The 18901-nt window shown below is 35.2% G+C and overlaps 1 protein-coding gene and 1 pseudogene across 1 annotated transcript; both read right to left on the bottom strand.

Moving 5' to 3' along the window:
• Positions 1 to 10491: 10491 nt before the first annotated feature.
• On the bottom strand, positions 10492 to 11007 carry LOC110720307. The gene has a single exon (XM_021899309.1). It carries the CDS (start codon positions 11005 to 11007, stop codon positions 10492 to 10494), a length of 516 nt encoding a protein of 171 aa, XP_021755001.1.
• Positions 11008 to 13366: 2359 nt separating this feature from the next.
• LOC110720361 lies at positions 13367 to 18537 on the bottom strand (annotated as a pseudogene).
• Between the last annotated feature and the right edge of the window lie 364 nt (positions 18538 to 18901).

Raw genomic sequence — 18901 nt, 5'->3', positions numbered from 1 at the left:
TGTTCCTAAGTGTAATTTCCTATTGCCATATTATTATAGCTAACGGTCCGAGCTAGACATTAAAATGATAAATATAATTCATCCAATTTTTAAAATTATATTATTACCTAATATGGTTCAAAATAGATAAAAATAGCTTAAAAACCAACTTAGTTTTTTATTTTTAGGGCCTGTTCACATTTACTTAATTTAAATTCAGTTCAGCTCTAATTAGTTTAGTTCAGTTTAGTTCAGCTCCTAATTTTCCTCTCTCATAAAATATTCATTTCAGCTCATTTCAACTCTAATCACTTCAGTTTGGTTCAGCTCCAATCAGTTTAGTTTAGTTCAGTTCAGTAAATGTGACAGACCCTTAATACCCGGTCTAAAATTTATATCGTTTTAACAATATATTTTTCTACTTCTTCAAGTCAATTTTTCTAGTTTTTGAGAAGATCATCCTTAATCAAATCACTACATAATTACTTTACTTTGATGTTACATTGCATCTATTTATGATAAAATGAAACTATTGTGGGGTTTATACTTTATAGTAAGTGGGAAATTATTAAGATATTTTTTAACAAAAAAATTAGCTCTTTAACTCTCACTATAAAAAGTGAATTGTATGATTAGTAGAAAACTAAAGTGTATTGTTGATAGAGATTGGTGAGTTTGCTAGTTTTAATTGAGTAACATAGAAGCTTTACTAATTGGTGATGGAGAAATCCACTAGGCACAACATTATGAGTTTATTAATTTCATGCAATCAGTTTGGTAATAGTTACAAACTAACGTCATTTTACACCTTAACTCAATGATTATGTTTCTTAATCGCAAATTAAGATTTTTGTGGCTAATGTTATAATACACCACACTCACCACGTGGTTGTATTTACAATCACATTGCCAACTCGTCATGGTACGTACTATGTTAGCAAGCTACACAAGTTATCAAAAGCTTGTTTAATTACACTGTAAATTTCATATAGCTCACTGGTTGGACGGTTGTGTTCGGCGACGTCAATTATTGTATTTTCAGTTTTAGTCTTAGTTGACAGTTGTGTTTTGTTGTTTTAGTTTTTTTTTTTTTATAGCTCTTTTGTCAAAGAAAAAAAAAACACTTTTATATGAGGGTTACAGATACACGTAAGCTCATATAAGCACTCGTATGTTGTATTTTGTAAAAATTCAACTTTATGACCTCAATGTTATATATACTTATATATATGGTGAATTTTTAACTTAATACGTTAATTAATTTGTTTGGTTCATTTAATTCACTTGAATTGTTAGAGTTGCTACAATTTCATAGTGAGGATGAGGATTATAATTACAAGACAAATTAGTATTTGCATAATATTTCAGGACTTTATTTTAAAAAAAGACATTTAAAGAAACACGACGATTATATAATAGCCACATTTGTTTTTATCAATTTTAAAACGCAAGCGTACTAAAAGTAGTTGTTATTATTGCATTTAGTTATTGTGCATTTGTAGTAGTTTTATGTTAAAGGTTAATTGTCACATTATTAGTGTATACTTAAATGTCATAATAGACTGATGGCTAATAGTAGAGTGAACGACTTTGATTCAGATCCTGTTTGTTTATTTAACTTATCTCAGTCAAAATAAGTTAAACAAGAATATATTCAAAATATTATACAAGAGTAATTAAGTTTAGACAAAATAAGTTTTTTTTTTTTTTTTTCAAAAGTTTCAATTACAATTTCAAATAAGTTCAAACAAATTATGTTCATACAAATTCATAGGTTAACTAAATAACTAAAAATATAATTTATAAAAAATGAGACGAATCAAACAAAATTTAAAAGAGATGGGTGACTTTAAGAGGTAGCAATCAAATTATGCTAAAACCTAGTACCAAAAAAATCACTTTATATTTACAACACCATGTTTTTCAGAAGACTTGCATCATTAATTAGCTACTTCAAATATTACTATTGACAAGTAAATGTGTTTTCAAATAAGGTTATGTAAATAAATACTTCAATTGGATACATATAATTGAAGGTGTTATATCTTCGATAAGTGCAATTACTAGATATATCAAGGATCATAATTATGGAGATAATTAGTTCATTTTATAGGGACGTCAATATTTGGTGCTAGATATGACAATTGATCTTTGGGCTAGTTAAATAGTTCATGGCCTTATAGAATGGATTCTATAAGGTCACACACAAGAGTACTGGGTCAAACAAGTTAGAGGCCCATTATTGGGCCTCATGAGTTTATGGCATGCCACATTGATTGTTGGGCTAGGATAGTTTGATGAGCTTAGAATGTTTTGGGATTGACATGGATTTATTTAGAGATGTGATCTATAAATATAATTCATGTCTAGGGTTGTATGATATAACAATTAACAGTTAATTGTGAACCAAGCAACAAAATCCCAAAACCCTAATTCTCTCTCTCTCCACTCGGCCCTCTCTCTCCTCCTTGTCCGTACACCCGCCCCTCTTGGGTGGCGTGTGTGGTGGTTGTTTGGGAGGTTCGTGGTGTGCTCATGACTCACATCTCCGTCAAAGATTGATTGAAGTTTTCGATCATAACCAACTAGCATTAATGGGGTTTGATCCGTGCTCGTGGACTCAGTAGAGGAATCACACGTGGGGTTCTTATTCTCCTTATTGTTCTTGCTCGATCATACATGGAATCACGCTACAAAGGTATTAATTCTAATTGTTTATGTGTTATGCATGATCTTGGGATTAGGTGCTATATGAATATGATTCATGTTTTTCGCAATTCGTACCTATAAACTCCTACAATCATAATCTATCGTAAAATTTCATGTAATAATTTTTAAACATTCAATGAAAGTTATCTATACAATACGAGTAGAGCTGTCAAAAGTTGAGCCGACCCGAAATACCGACTCAAACCCGATTATTAACCGACCCATCTGAACCTGAAAAAATGGTGACCCAAACCCGACTTGACCCGACCTGAAACCAACCATAGACCCTAGTTGACCTGAGTATGTGAGACCCAAACCCGAACATGAACTAACCTGAAGATGTCCCGACCCGAATGTAACCCGTAAATTATTGACCTCAACCAAACCCGACTTGAATCGAAATTGACCCAAACCAGTTTTAACCCGTCAAAACCCGAATTTAACCCGACTTGTTACTAATCTGACCTGAATTCAACCCGACCCTTTCCTAACACGACCCGAATGTAATTTTTTGACTTTTTTTTCCCGAAAATAAAATTTTCCGAAATGTTTACCATGGTCCCTAATACCCTCTGAGAGTCCAATTGGGTGGGTGGGACCATCCAATTTGCCTTTAAACGGTCGATTTACGCATTTACAACTTACAATGATTTCGTTAACTCAAGCCTACCAGAAACATTTATGACAACATATAATGATCATTTATGTTTCCAAACAGCATTATATGACTCCGAGATGTATCACCTATAATTTCAAGACTTTTCGTCACCGGGCCCCAAAACCTTCAAAATTTCTCAAAAAGTGTGGATATTAGCCTTCAATTTTGTAATTTTTTGACTATTTTTTGCCTGAAAATAAAATTTGCCGAGATGTTTACCATGGTCCCTAATACCCTCTGGGAGTCCAACTGGTTGGGTGGAACCATCTAACTTGCCTTTAAACGGCCAATTTACTGATTTACAACTTGCACCAATTTCATTAATTCAAATCTACCACGAACATTTATGACAATATATAATGATCATATATGGTTCCAAATGGCATTATATGACTCCGAGATGTATCCTCTAAAATCTTAAGTCTTTTCGACACCGTGTCCCGAAACCTCCAAAATTTCTCAAAAAGCGTGGATATTAGTCTTTAATTTTGGATTTTTTTTTGCCCGAAAATAAAAATTGCCGAAATTTTTACCATGGTCCCTAATACCCTCTGGGAGTCCAATTGGGTGGGTGGAACCATCCAATTTGCCTTTAAACAACCAATATACCAATTTACAACTTGCACCGATTTCATTTTGTCAAGCTTACCACGAACATTTATGACAACAAATAATGAACATATATGGTTCCAAACGGCATTATATGACCCCGAGATGTATCACCTAGAATTTCAAGACTTTTTGTCGTCGGGCCCCGAAACCTCCAAAATTTCTCAAAAAGTGTGGATATTAGCATCCAATTTTGTAATTTTTTGACTTTTTTTGCCCGAAAATAAAATTGCCAAAATGTTTACCATGGTCCCTAATACCCTCTAGGAGTCCAATTGGTGTGGTGGAACCATCTAACTTGCCATTAAACGACCAATTTATTGATTTACAACTTGCACCGGGCCAATTTCATTAATTCAAGTCTACCACGAACATTTATGACAAAATACAATGATCATATATGGTTCCAAACGGCATTATATGACTCCGAGATGTATCCTCTAAAATCTTAAGTCTTTTCGACACCGTGTCCCGAAACCTCCAAAATTTCTCAAAAAGCGTGGATATTAACTTTCAATTTTGGATTCTTTTTACTTTTTTTCACCCGAAAATAAAAATTGCCGAAATTTTTACCATGGTCCCTAATACCCTCTGAGAATCCAATTGGGTGGGTGGAACCTTCTAATTTGACTTTAAACGGCCTATATACCGATTTACAACTTGCACCGGTTTCATTTTTTCAATCCTACCACGAACATTTATGACAACGAATAATGATCATATATGGTTCCAAACGGCATTATATGACCCCGAGATGTATCACCTAGAATTTCAAGACTTTTTGACATCGGCCTTCAATTTTGTAATTTTTGACTTTTTTTTTCCCGGAAATAAAATTTGCCAAAATGTTTGACATGGTCCCTAATACCCTCCGAGAGTCCAATTGGGTGGGTGGAACCATCCAATTTGCCTTTAAACGACCAATTTAGGGATTTATAACTTACAACGATTTCATCAACTCAAGCCTACCACAAACATTTATGACAACATATAATGATCATTTATGTTTCCAAACGGCATTATATGACTCCGAGATGTATCCCCTAAAATCTTAAGTCTTTTCGACACCGTGTCCCGAAAACATTCAAAATTTCTCAAAAAGCATGGATAAGCCTTTAATTTTGGATTTTTTATTACTTTTTTTCGCCTGTAAATAAAAATTGCCGAAATTTTTACCATGGTTCCTAATACCCGTCGGGAGTCCAATTGGGTGAGTGGAACCATCCAATTTAACGTTAAACGACCAATATTTTTCGATTTACAACTTGCACCGATTTCATTTTTTCAAGCCTACCACGAACATTTATGACAACAAATAATGATCATATATAGTTCCAAACGGCATTATATGACCCCGAGATGTATCACCTTGAATTTCAAGACTTTTCGTCACCGGGCCCTGAAACCTCCAAAAAGTGTGGATATTAGCCTTCAATTTTGTAATTTTTTGACTTCTTTTTGCACGGTAATAAAATTTTCCGAAATGTTTACCATGGTTCCTAATACCCTATATGTGTCCAATTGGTTGCGTGAAACCATCTAACTTGCCCTTAAACGATCAATTTACTTATTTACAACTTGCACCAATTTCATTAATTCAAGTCTACCACGAACATCTATGACAAAATATAACGATCATATATGGTTCCAAACGGGATTATATGACTCCGAGATGTATCCCCTAAAATATAATCTTAAATCTTTTCGACACCGTGTCCCGAAACCTCCAAAATTTCTCAAAAAGCGTGGATAATAGCCTTCAATTTTGGATTTTTTTTTTACTTTTTTTCTCCCAAAATAAAATTTGCCGAAATTTTTACATGGTCCCTAATACCCTCTAGGAGTCCAATTGGGTGGGTGGAACCATCCAATTTGTCTTAAACGGTCAATATACCGATTTACAACTTGCACCGATTTCATTTTTCCAAGCCTACCACGAACATTAATTTATGACAACAAATGACGATCATATATGGTTCCAAACGGTATTATATGACCCCGAGATGTATCACCAAGAATTTTAAGATTTTTCGTCACCGGACCTGAAACCTCCAAAATTTCTCAAAAAATGTGGAACCATATATGACCTGAGATGTATCCCCTAAAATCTTACGTCTTTTCGACACCGTGTCCCGAAACCTCTAAAATTTCTCAAAAAGCGTGGATATTAGCCTTCAATTTTGGAATTTTTCTTACTTTTTTTCGCCCGAAAATAAAAATTGCCGAAATTTTTACCAAATGGTCCCTAATACCCTCTGGGAGTCCAATTGGGTAAGTGGAACCATCCAATTTGCCTTTAAACGACCAATAAACCGATTAACAACTTGCACCGATTTCATTTTTTCAAGCCTACCACGAACATTTATGACAATAAATAATGATCATATATGGTTCCAAACGTCATTATATGACCCGAGATGTATCCCCTAGAATTTCAAGACTTTTCGACACCGGCCCTTGAAACCTCCTAAATTTCTCAAAAAGCGTGCATATTAGCCTTCAATTTTGTAATTTTTTGTTTTTTTCCCATAAATAAAATTTTCCGAAATGTTTGTCATGGTCCCTAATACCCTCCAAGAGTTCAATTAGGTGGGTGGAACCATCCAATTCGCCTTTAAACGTCCAATTTACGGGTTTACAACTTACAACGATTTCATTAACTCAAGCCTACCAGAAACATTTATGACAACATATAATGATCATTTATGTTTCCAAACGGCATTATATGACTCCGAGATGTATCCCCTAAAATCTTAAGTCTTTTTGACACCGTATCAAGTGAAACCATCCTATTTACCTTTAAATGGTGAATTTACAAGTTTACAGCATCCACGGATTTCAGTAACTCAAGCCTATTACGAACATTTATGACAACACATAATTATCATATATGGTTTCAAACAGCATTATATGACCCGGAGATGTATCCCCTAAAATTTTAAGACTTTTCGACACCGGGCTTCGAAACCTCCAAAATTTCTCAAAATTCTCAAAAAGTCTTCAATTTTTGGAATTATTTTTTTACTTTTTTCGCCTGGAAATAAAATTTGACGAAATGTTTACTATGACCCCTAATATCCTCTGAGAGTCCAATTGGATTGGTGGAACCATCCAATTTGCCTTTAAATTACCAATTTAATTACTGATTTACAACCTGTACGGATTTCATTAACTCATGCCTACTACGAACATTTATGACAACATATAATGATCATATATGGTTCCAAACGACATTATATGACCCCGAGATGTATTTCGTAAAATATTAATAGTTTTATATACCGGACCCCGAAACCTCCAAAATTTCTCAAAAAGCGTGGATATTAGTCTTCAATTTTGAAATTTTTTGATTTTTTCGCCCGAAAATTAAATTGCCGAAATGTTTACCATGGTCCTTAATACCCTCTGGGAGTCTAATTGGGTGGGTGGAACCATCTAATTTTCCTTTAAACGACCAATTTACCACTTTACAACTTGCACTGATTTCATTAATTCAAGCCTACCATGAATATTTATGACAACAAATAATGATCATATATGGTTCCAAACGACATTATATGACCCCGAGATGTATCCCATAGAATTTCACGACTTTTCGACACCGGGCCCAGAAACCTCCAAATTTTCTCAAAAAACGTGGATATTAGCCTTCAATTTTGGAATATTTTTACTTTTTTTCGCTTGGGAAAAAATTGTGGAAATTTTTACCACGGTCCCTAATACCCTCCGGGAGTCTAATTGGGTGTGTGGAACCATTCAATTTTCTTTTAAACGACCAATTTACCGTTTCACGACTTGGGCCGATTTACCGGTTTACAACGACCAATTTAATTAACTTGCACCGAACCCGACTTGAACCGAAATTGATCCAAACCCGTTTTAACTCGTCAAAACCCGAATTTAACCCGACTTGTTACTAACCTGACCTGAATTCAACCCGACCCATTCCTAACCCGACCCGAATTTAACCCAAGCTGTTACAATTTAACCCGAAATTAACCTGACTTGTTATTAACTTGACCCAAATTCAACCCGACTTGTTATTTACCCGACCCGAATTTTATCTTACTAATTACTTACCCAACCCAAAAATTGAACCCGATCTGTTACTAGCTCGACTCAAAATTAACACGAGTTGTTATTGACCTGACCATAATTCAACCCAAATTGTTCCTGACCCGATTTCAAATCACCTTAAATGCAATTTAGACCACCTTATTATTGTTTATCAAAGCATTTTGTCTTGGGAGACCAAGTCGGTCCAGGTCAGCAGAAGAAAGAAGCATCATCCTTAAATTTAAGAGTTAAATATAGTATATATTTGTTGTATGGTCAAAGGAGATAATTATCTTCCTAAATTATAGACTATAGTTCCCTAGTATATTGCCATATATATTATAGTCAAAGAAAATAATTAGCTTGATAAAAATGATAATAATTTATTTATAGTTAGTTGAAGCCGAATATGACCTAACTTGGAAATGGCCCGACCTAATTGTAACTTGCAAATTATTGACTTGAACCAAACCCGACTTGAATCCGAGAATGACTTGACCTGGCAATGACCCAATGTGATTATAAGCCTTAATTTATTGACTTGAACCAAACCCGACTTGATTCCGAGAATGATCCGACTTGAAAATGACCCGACCTGATTATAATCTGCAAATTATTAACTTGAACTGAACCCGACTCAAACCCTAGAATGACTCGATTTGATACTAACCCGCAAATTATTGACTTGAATAGAACCCGACCCGAATCCGGGAATTACCCTAACCTATTTTAACTTGTGAAAACCTGAATTAAACCTGACCTATTGTTCACCCGACCCGAATGTAACCCGACCTGTTGTTAACAAAAACCTGATAAGAAGTATGACCCGACGTGACTCGACTCAAGCATGACCCGACCCAACCCAAACCCGACCCGTATAGGTTATGGAATTAATCTGAATTGACCCAACCCAAGTTAACCCAACCCACTCTTACCCGACCCAAAGCCGACCTGTTTACCCGAATTGACTGCTCTAAATACGAGTACAATAATGAAAGTTACAACTATAAGAAATTCTTGTAAAATTAAATTGTTAAACATTACAGAGTATGCACATTGTGTAGCAAGCTACCGCTAAAACACTGATCGGACGACTTCTAACTGATTGAGTAATTTCGGCCACACAGTATAACCAACAACCTAAACCTTTTTTTTTTTTTTTTTTTTTTTTTTTCTTTTTAAAATCAAAATTAGTTTTTTAAAATAAAGGGGATGTGGGGTGTGAGAGATTGATCACCTTTAAGGCCAAATCAATTGTCCTTATCATCAAAGTGCTCGCTAGTGTCCTTTGCCACTTGCATCGCAAGTCACATTGGACTGACTCCTTCACTCTAACTGATTTGGTCCCACATTCTTTCTTTTTTCCTAACCTCTTTAAATTATTTATTCTCCCCCTTTAAATATTTTATATTCCGCCAAATATTAAACAACAAATTTCCAAATTATTATAGCTCAATCTTTCTTAATAAGTGAGACAAAATTTTGAGATGCCACATCTCTTATAGGGGACAAATTCTGTTTCAAATTCTACCTCACAACCTTAATGTTGCAATATTTGTTGTTTCTTTAGTTACAGTATTTACTAAGGAAAAAAATAAAATAAAATACTAGTATACCATATTTCAGTTAATCTTAAATGCTAATGTAATTTGAACAAGAATCGACAACCAAATAATCAAAATTAGCGTAATTAATCTCCTTCATAAGACACCAAAAGTGACAAAATTCATGAAAAAATCGTGCTTAATTATAGTGTAACCTACGTGTAAAGTTGTAAATGAATACAATCCTATCTCACTCAACCAACTTAACTTAGGGATTAATATGACTCTAACTAATTGATATTTTTCACACTAAAGATTAATTTGGCACTAACATAATCTATACTCGATTTCTTTTACACCAAAACTAGAGCAACCTTTAATCCTTACTCGAACTAAAACTAAACCAAATGACGCATTGAAAACAACTCAAAACCGAATACAATCAAAACCTAAATAAAAATAAAAATAAAAAAAATTAATTCATACTCCATATTCGAAGTACCTAGGGCAAAGGGAAAACAAACGTTCAGAAATCAGATATTCAGAATATCATCAAATCCCTAATTTATAATTAAAAATAAGGATAATGCTATACATAGCTCTAGGGCTATTTTACTCTTGAAAAATGTATAAAGTTAGGAATTCATGACAAAAACACGCGTAAATCGGTGTAATTAGTGTGTTTTTGTCGTGATTTTCTAAATTTAAACAATTTTCAAGAGTAAATTAAATGCTTGTATGTAGCCTATGTATAGCATTTTCCTAAAAATAATAATAAGAGTAATAATATTATTTGTAATAATTGTAATTTTATTGTAATAAACAAAAGGAAATCGATTTTATTTATTTATATATTCCCATCATATTTTTCCCCAAAAATATTTGTTTATCATTATCATCATTATCATCCGTACAAAATTCTGCAAAAACACAAAATTATGGCGACTGTTCAGGAATAGCGACCAGTACAGGCCGCCACGCTCTCCTCATCAACAATCTCTGCCTCAACGTCGCCGAAAACGGCCTCACGCCGCCGCTTCCTACTCTCATTGACGCCACCAATCCGCCGTCTCCGACACCGGAACCTCCGGTAGCCGGTAACAATCTCCGCTGATCATCTTCTTCTGGAACCTTCGTCGGCGAAGGAGAAGAAGAAGAAGAAGATACGAATAGATCCTTGAGCTTAAGCCTCGCGCCAAGATTACTCTCCTTCTCACTCGCCGATTTCTGGTCGGCGAGTTTGGGCCGTTCCGGCGAGTCGACTCGGCGATTGCTGTGATGGATGAATCGGCGGTTGAATGCGCTGGTGCTGTTGCCTCGGCCTCCGAGCAGCATTCGTAGGGTTTTGCGACGGCGGATGTGGATAACCGGGCTTGTGGTCGGGCTTCGGGTCGGGCTTCCGATAACTGCGCACTGTGTAGCTAGAAACTTGAATTTCTGTAGCGTCGCCATTTTTGGCGTGTTATCCCTGAAATTAGGGATTGGATTTGAATTAGGTGGAATTTTTGATGAGAGGAGAGAGAAAGTGGAGATTGCTTTGGGGGTGAGGCAGAAGAAGATGAAGAGAGGGAAGTGGGGAAATGGGAAAGTAAAGGGTAATTAGGAAGCTTTGCTTTTTATTTGGAGAATATTATGGGAGTATTGCTTAAATGCTTTGTCTTTTCATTTGTTTTTTTTTTTGAGGTTTGATCATTTCAAACCGTTCTTTGAATCAACGTGTGTAATGCCCTTGTTGTGTCATTGATACACAGGAATATTGTCCGTCCTTGGAATAAAAGTCAAGTCAAGTTGAGTTAAGACCTATTCTGAATTATTGAACTGATTGGAGCTGAAGTGAATAGATTAGTAGACCGGTAAAAAAAATTTTAGACAATTAAATAGTACGGTACTTTGTATAATCGTATATGTGATAATAATTGGGATATCGATAGGTAGATTTATCAACTAAACTTGGTACTTTGTAGATCGTAGTAATTGTTTAATGATTATCACGGGTATTTTTAAGGTCAAGTTGTAATAAAAGAGTAATTTGTTTGTTCATGCGTGTTTAAGAGAATTGATACTAAACTGAGAACGAAAGACAATGGGTATATAGCAATAATAGAAAGAAGACAACGAAATAGACAAATATGGTGCAAATTATAGATTCTTTTCCACAATGCAATCCAAAAATATAGTCTGATAATTTCCATCACACGTTGTTGTATACTTGTATGAGTTGTATGATTGTATCCAAACATAACGGATCCAATTCTAAATTTCTTTAAATCTAAGCACAGTTAAAGTAATGCGCCAAATTATTTTTATGTCATCATGAATTACTCGGTAATAGCGACGAAATGACCAAATTGTTTGTGGGAGCTAGAGACTAACTACTTTTAAGGGTTTTTCTCCCCTCCCTTTTATTATGACATGATCCTTTATAGGGCAAATATTATAAATTGTACGGAGAATAATAGTCCATTTTCTATGTTGTGCATAAAAATTACTACTGTACTATGCACATAAATAAAAGTCCAATTCAAACTTGTGTTTTACCAATTACGTTTCAGTGTATCACATTAAGGCCATGTTTGGTAATTGGCTTTTTGGTTAGCTTTTGGCTTTTAGCTTTTTTAGGTGGTCAAACAGCCAAAAAATGTGTTTGGCAATTGGCTTTTTAGTCGGTGAAAAAGCTGGCTTTTAAGCCAAAATGAAAAAGCTGCTTTGAGTAGCTTTTTTGTTGGCTTTTGGCTTGTTGGCCCACAAATTATCTAATAAACAGCCAACAACCACCAATTAATTTACCAAACACTTTTATAAACAGCCAGCTTAAACAGCCAATTTCAAAAGCCATTATAAACAGCCAAACATTCCAGCTGGTCAAACAAGTCAAGTGAACCAGCCAACAACCAACCGCCAACAGCCATTTGCCAAACAAGGCCTAAATAAAATCCTTAGTTTAATATGAATTACCAAAATTAACAAGTACGGAGTACTAAATAATAAGAAACTAAACTCAATTGATAAAAGCTAATTTAAAATGAAGCAAATGTGTCAAATTGAAAAAAAGCCGAATGTGGTACCATTTTCAAACAAGGATAAATCACTTTGTGCTAATTTTTTGTAATTTTTTGACCAATTACAATCCATCTAAAAATTTCGCAAATCTATGAAACCTCTATTCGTATGCACACAAGTACACAACACATACACACAGTACCATAATAATTTAGCAGCTTTTGGTCCAGATTTTCCCAAGACTTAATGTTTAGAACTTTAGACCCATTCAAAATATGTGAGTAAAAAAGCTTTCTTGAATATTCAATGCGCCGAAAAAGGAGTAAAAGAAGAACGTCCATTAAAAGAATTAAAAGCATAAAGTATACAGTATGCTCTAATCAACAAATTAGAAATTTTGTTTATAGGATTAGCGTGGTAATGTAGTATCTTAGGAAAAGGTAAGAAATTTGATTCACTTATTTTTCATACTTAACTTTTCTCCTTTAACCATTTTTCAAGAATAATAGTGACCAAAAACATCTATGAGTCAGCGGTATTGTCATATTGCAAAATGATTAAAATGTTCCTTCTTTCCCGTTATTGTGTATCATAATATGTGTTTGTGTATTACTCATTTATAGTGATTAATATCGAATTAAAAGAGTTACATTACTGAACATTTTTTTTTTTGAGAGCCACAAAGAGCGAGGCGGGGTGAAAATCGATCCCAGAATCTCTTGGAATCGAAAAAGAAGCTCTAACCACTTGAGCTATCCCTCCCTCTCAACGAACAATTCAATGAATTTACATTAAGCGCATGCACATGTTATTACAGGAAAAACACAAGAAAGTATTAGTTAAGATCAAGAGTACAGAGTCAAAATTCATGCTAGGATTCACACAGCAGCACTTACATTATATTGTATGGAATACTATTTACAGATTTCTAAACTATGCACCCGTTAACTAAGCTCCACTAGCAACCTCCAACTAAGTAGGATAAGTAAAGCATTTTCAATTTTCATCCACTATATCTTATCAAGCATTTTAGTAATGATCTCAATGTCATTTCTTGCTACAATCGATAACTATAAGATAGGATTTACCATTAGTCATTCTTCATCTGATGCTTTTGTTACTCACTTACTCGGCTCTGTCTCGGGTGAAACTGGAGGAGGGACGTTTTTCAAAAGCCCTACATCATCGTTTTCATGGATATCCACTACTACTTGTATTTGCGAGTTATCCAATTCCTTCTGTATTCCTTTCAACGACTCAAGCACTTCTTTCATTGAAGGCCTTGCCTCTTTCTCTTGCTGCAAACACTGAAAAGCCACTTCTGATACTAGTTTCACCATCTTTTGTGCAAGGTGGTCCTTTTCACACCAAAGTTTCGGATCAACCAGCTCAGTGAATGCGTGTTTCTGGATTCTGTCAACAGCCATATTGGCCAAATTGATATCATGCCTATGCCGTGTGATATCTACTGCAACTTTTGATGATATTAGCTCTGCTAAAACAACTCCAAAGCTGTAAACATCGCTCTTTTCTGTCAGCTGATAGCATTGATAATATTCAGGATCAACATAACCAGGGGTTCCCTGTGGTGCTGTGGAAACATGGGTTACGTTATCTGGAAAAAGTCTTGATAACCCGAAATCAGCCACCTTCACCTTGAAGGAGTCATCCAAGAGAATATTTGTGGTCTTCACATCTCGGTGTATTACTTCATTTTCATGGAGGAAAGACAGGGCCTCTGCTGTCTCAACAGCAATGCTGAGCCGTGTGGACCAACGGAGTACATTGGATTGTGCAAGCTTCCCATGAAGATGATCAGCAACTGTTCCATTGGAGATGTACTCATAAACTAGGAGGAGCTCTCTGCTTCTCCTTGAGGTGCATCCATAAAGGGCAACCAGGTTCTTGTGCCTTAAACGCGCTAGAATCTGGATTTCATTCATGAACTGTCCCATATGCCTGCAACTATTCTCATATAAGCGTTTGACAGCAACTAAGCGCCCATCATTGAGCTTACCTGAAGGAAGATAATCAAGGAAAAAGATGTTAGATAAACTCATCAAACATTATTCCAGCACCAAAATCATATTCCTAACTTCCTCCATCACATATTGACAGGCGTATCCTGGTCTATTCAAATGAATAGCCTTGAAAGATTATCATTACTCAGAATTTGATATATGCAGTAATAGATAACTAAACATAGATGTGTTACTAAAGGTATGGAGCATGGAGAATTTTCTTTTTCCTAATCTGGTAGTTATTAATTCACCAATTATTAAATGTATGAACAGTTAAATGGGACAAATAATCAGGGTAATGGAGTTCATCATACCGTAATAGACAGTACCAAAGCCACCATCTCCCAGCTCCCGAGACTCGTGAAAATGCTCAGTGGCTTCTTCAAGTTCATTGTAGGCGAAGACCTTAACACCTAGGTAGTCAGCAGAATTTTCAAATTCTGACTTTGAGGAAGGATATGAGGGAAGGCTCTGAGACAGGTTGGTTGAAGGACTAGTCGTGTAGCCCTGGCTGTAACGATATTCATTGCTTGTAGCAGTTGTAGGAAGGCCATTGCTTGGATTACTGGGACCAAGATCTTTAGATTGATCCTGGGCAAGTGATTGCCTTCTCCTTCGAACAGCAAAGATGGAGCAACATAAAAGAGCAGCTGCAACAATTGCGCCTCCAACAGATAACCCTGAAAATGAAATCAGAAGAAATTTTTAAGATTACTGATATATATAAATTATCTTATGCAGGAGTTAATACAGTAATTTTCAGAACAACAAATTATACCTATTATAACTGCCGGCTTGGTGCCAGATTTACCTGCAGTAACAATTACAATATGTGGACTAGTCAGAGTAGAGATCAAAAGGAACACAGTTTATAGATTATAATGGAACATGAAAACAAAGACAAATTCTATAAAAATAAATAAAATAGAGAAATAAGAGAGTGGGTAGTTGAATTTGTTCCTAAAACAAAAGTTGAATTCTTTAGTCTACTCACAGCATTCTTCAACATAAACAGCAAAATAAAAAATACGAAGAATATTATTTAAATTAATAAAAAGGGTTGAATTGAGTAAGCATACGCCACATTCAGTCATCCCTTGCGTAGTAAGAATATCATTTCACAATTTTGTAAGATTATAAAACTTAATTATTAGTAAGCTGCAAAATATAAAGTAATCGTAGATATTTAACAAATAGTTAACTACATTAAAATACTAAAATCGTTTAGCATTGTGCTCATCTGGAAGTTTAGGACTTATAATATGCAGAGCGCACAAATATAAAAAAAATAAAAAACACAGAATGCACAAATATTTTACAGAGATGAAAACAAAAATATGTGAGCAGAAACTGATGCAAGTCACTATGTAGCTGCCAGAAGAGCTTTGTATAATAAAAGCATCAGAAACGTATGATTTATACTTAATTTTGTGATAAGAACACGGCTGCTTAGCTTCAGAATGGTACAAACCTTCAAATGTGTACAAAAAATCTGCTTTAATTTCAAGATTACCAAATCTGAAAGGCTGCTAACTGTATACAGACATCAGACATCTCTATAGCTAAAATCACATGGCTTGCTAAGGATTATTATGGGCACTACTGAACAAAACCCCATTTTCTCCAACTAATCGTCATTAGTTACAGTAAAAACCAGTTTTCTTCAGTAACATTTAGTTAATAACAAGTAATAATCAGTTTTAATTTGTAAAATCCAGTTCAGATAATTGATTAGTACAGTAAAATTTGGCTGGAGAGAACTGAACCTGAATAAGTTAGATAAAAATGTCAGCATAAGTAAAGGAGTCATACCAGGGCATTTATAAGCATAAGGTTGATCAGGACAGAAGCAAGTAAATCTACTCATAGTAGTATTATACCCACATTCCCCACCTGATTTGCGACACTTATCACACAAATCATTCTCTGCTTTCCACTTTAACTCAAACCATAGCGTAATGCCGCCATTAAGCTTATCGTATCTACTATCCTCAGAGCAGATGATTCATAATTAATAATAGGCACAGTAATGCTTCTGTTGCATGTATCCCTACGGATATTCCTGCCTAAGGTGGACGACTCTAAACCCTTGGGAACGAAGTAGCCAAATGGAGTACGAGGATCACTACGAGAATTAGGACATGTAAAAGAATTAGTCATTGGCATAGAAACATTAGGACAACCATAGTAAAAGGTGACATTATTATCCAGGTCTACATAGCTGAAGAGGTCGCAGTTTATGCTGGTATTATGCAGATTCCCAGGGCAATAACCATCCCAGTAGTCTTTTCTCGCAACAGTAATTATAGGTTGATCTGGTTTCACCCCAATAACGTAATACCTCTCTGACAACGTAACAGAGATATCTGGAGGACTGCTGCGGCAGTTAAGCTGAAACCCGGGATAACCACAGTAATCAGGACGAGCGGTACCGCCATAGAAAGGGTAACTTAAGTTAGAGAAAGTTCCACACTCAAAGGGCTTGTTGCATTCTTCGTACCTCTCATCATCAGCATAAGCATAATGTTGGAGGTGGAATAAGCGAAAGATGATGAAGAGAACGAGGAAGACGGTAGAGAGAAAAGAGAGTTCCATGTTAGAAATGAGAAATGAAGAAAGATTGATCATCAAATACCATGTTTGATCAATTTTTTCTTTCAAAGAGTGGTTGTTGAAAAGAACAGCTAATGCTGAATAATATTTGTCCACAAAATATCACTGTTGGGGGCCAAGGGTGGTGAAGAGACTAAATGGCCGTTGAACGTAGACTTATAAGGCCAATGGAACTTTCTTGTCAACTCAACTCGAAAGATTTTAAAGTGGAGGGAAAGATAGACTTGTCTTCATAAATAATAACATCTCCTTTAATACTTTTCTATCTTGGCCTCCTTCCTTTGTCTTCACTCTTCACCAAACATCCTTAGCCTGGTCAATGTTCCTAAAATGTTTTCATTGACTTCGTAGACCACTGTAATGTGTTTAATTACTGTTGCGAGTTGGTTTAATCCCTAATATTTGACAGAATTTTTTTTTTTTTTTTCCTGTTTTTTTATTTTTACTTGTAATGTTAAAATCACAATCAGAATTGATTATGTGAATAATATGAATAAAAATCAAAACGTTGGAAGTAAATAAGAAAAAAAAAGAGGTTTTTTTTTAGCTTTTCAAGCTTAAGCAATGAAACCTGTTTCAACTAACCAATAACCACGCCAGCCAATTCAAGACCAGCCCTAGTCAACCCGGAATTAGAACAGACAAAGTTGGTTTAATCCTCAATTGGTTGTGTTTGGCAATAGTAGTGTTTTACTCCGTTAAGGTTAGCCTGTAAAAATGGCTTTCGAACCATTGAATGAATTATTAAAAATTCGAATGATTTTGTGCCTTTAAAAAGCCAATACTAACCCAACAAGATAAAGGATAGGCTAAAGTGTTCCCAAATTATTACCTTTACAAATCTCAATTTCATCCAACATTATTATTTCTAGAGTCAAAAATCTAAAGTCTACCCACTTAAATAACTACAGGATTCAAGCCTAGCCCAACACACAGATCGGTAGGAAACGGGTGGGTTTGGTACTCTCTGGCTATGTTACTCACTTACTCAAACTCGAATACCAATGTCTAATACGAGTACGTGTAGGTACTTGAGATGAAACAAAGAGTCAGAGTTACATAGCTTTCGTACAAGTTAACTATTGGCATGGTCCTCCCTATCCTAAAGTCTGTGGTCACCTACACTAGAAACTCAATGAAAACAGTTTATAAGAATCAGAAAGATGCAATTTCATACGCATAAATAATCTTGCAGACAGCTAGTTTGATGACATCAGAGGACCAAATTAACAAGATATAGTAAAGATTTAGCTTATGGAGTCTCGTAAATTAAACAGACCATCATCTAATCAAGATTTAATCTAAGTTATTCAGAAGATTCAGTATAACCAAATAAAAAGGAAAGGATTCATACTGTCATTGGGATAGCAAGTGAAATTTCTCTGGCTAAAATCATACCCACACTCCCCACCTCTTTTTTCACGGCATTCATCACAATTATCGTTGTCAGCTATCCACTCTAAATTGAAGCCTTTTTCAAAGGCACGCTTTACGCTGTCTTTATCTCTCAAAATGTCTACAGATTGATTGAATAATGGGGCAATGATTTTGCTTTGGCATGGAATTTGTGAGATATAATCATCACCAATCTTAAAGTAAACTCCAGGATGATTATCATTTATGTTCGGACAAGTAAACGGACTTGCTGAACCTAGGGATGGTATAACAGGAATTGAAGTAGGACAATCATAGTAGAAGGTAAAATTTGCAAC

This window comes from Chenopodium quinoa, unplaced genomic scaffold (assembly GCF_001683475.1).
Source record: "Chenopodium quinoa cultivar QQ74 unplaced genomic scaffold, ASM168347v1, whole genome shotgun sequence".
Taxonomy (NCBI): Eukaryota; Viridiplantae; Streptophyta; class Magnoliopsida; order Caryophyllales; family Amaranthaceae; genus Chenopodium; species Chenopodium quinoa.
This window is presented reverse-complemented; position numbering and strand designations above follow the sequence as displayed.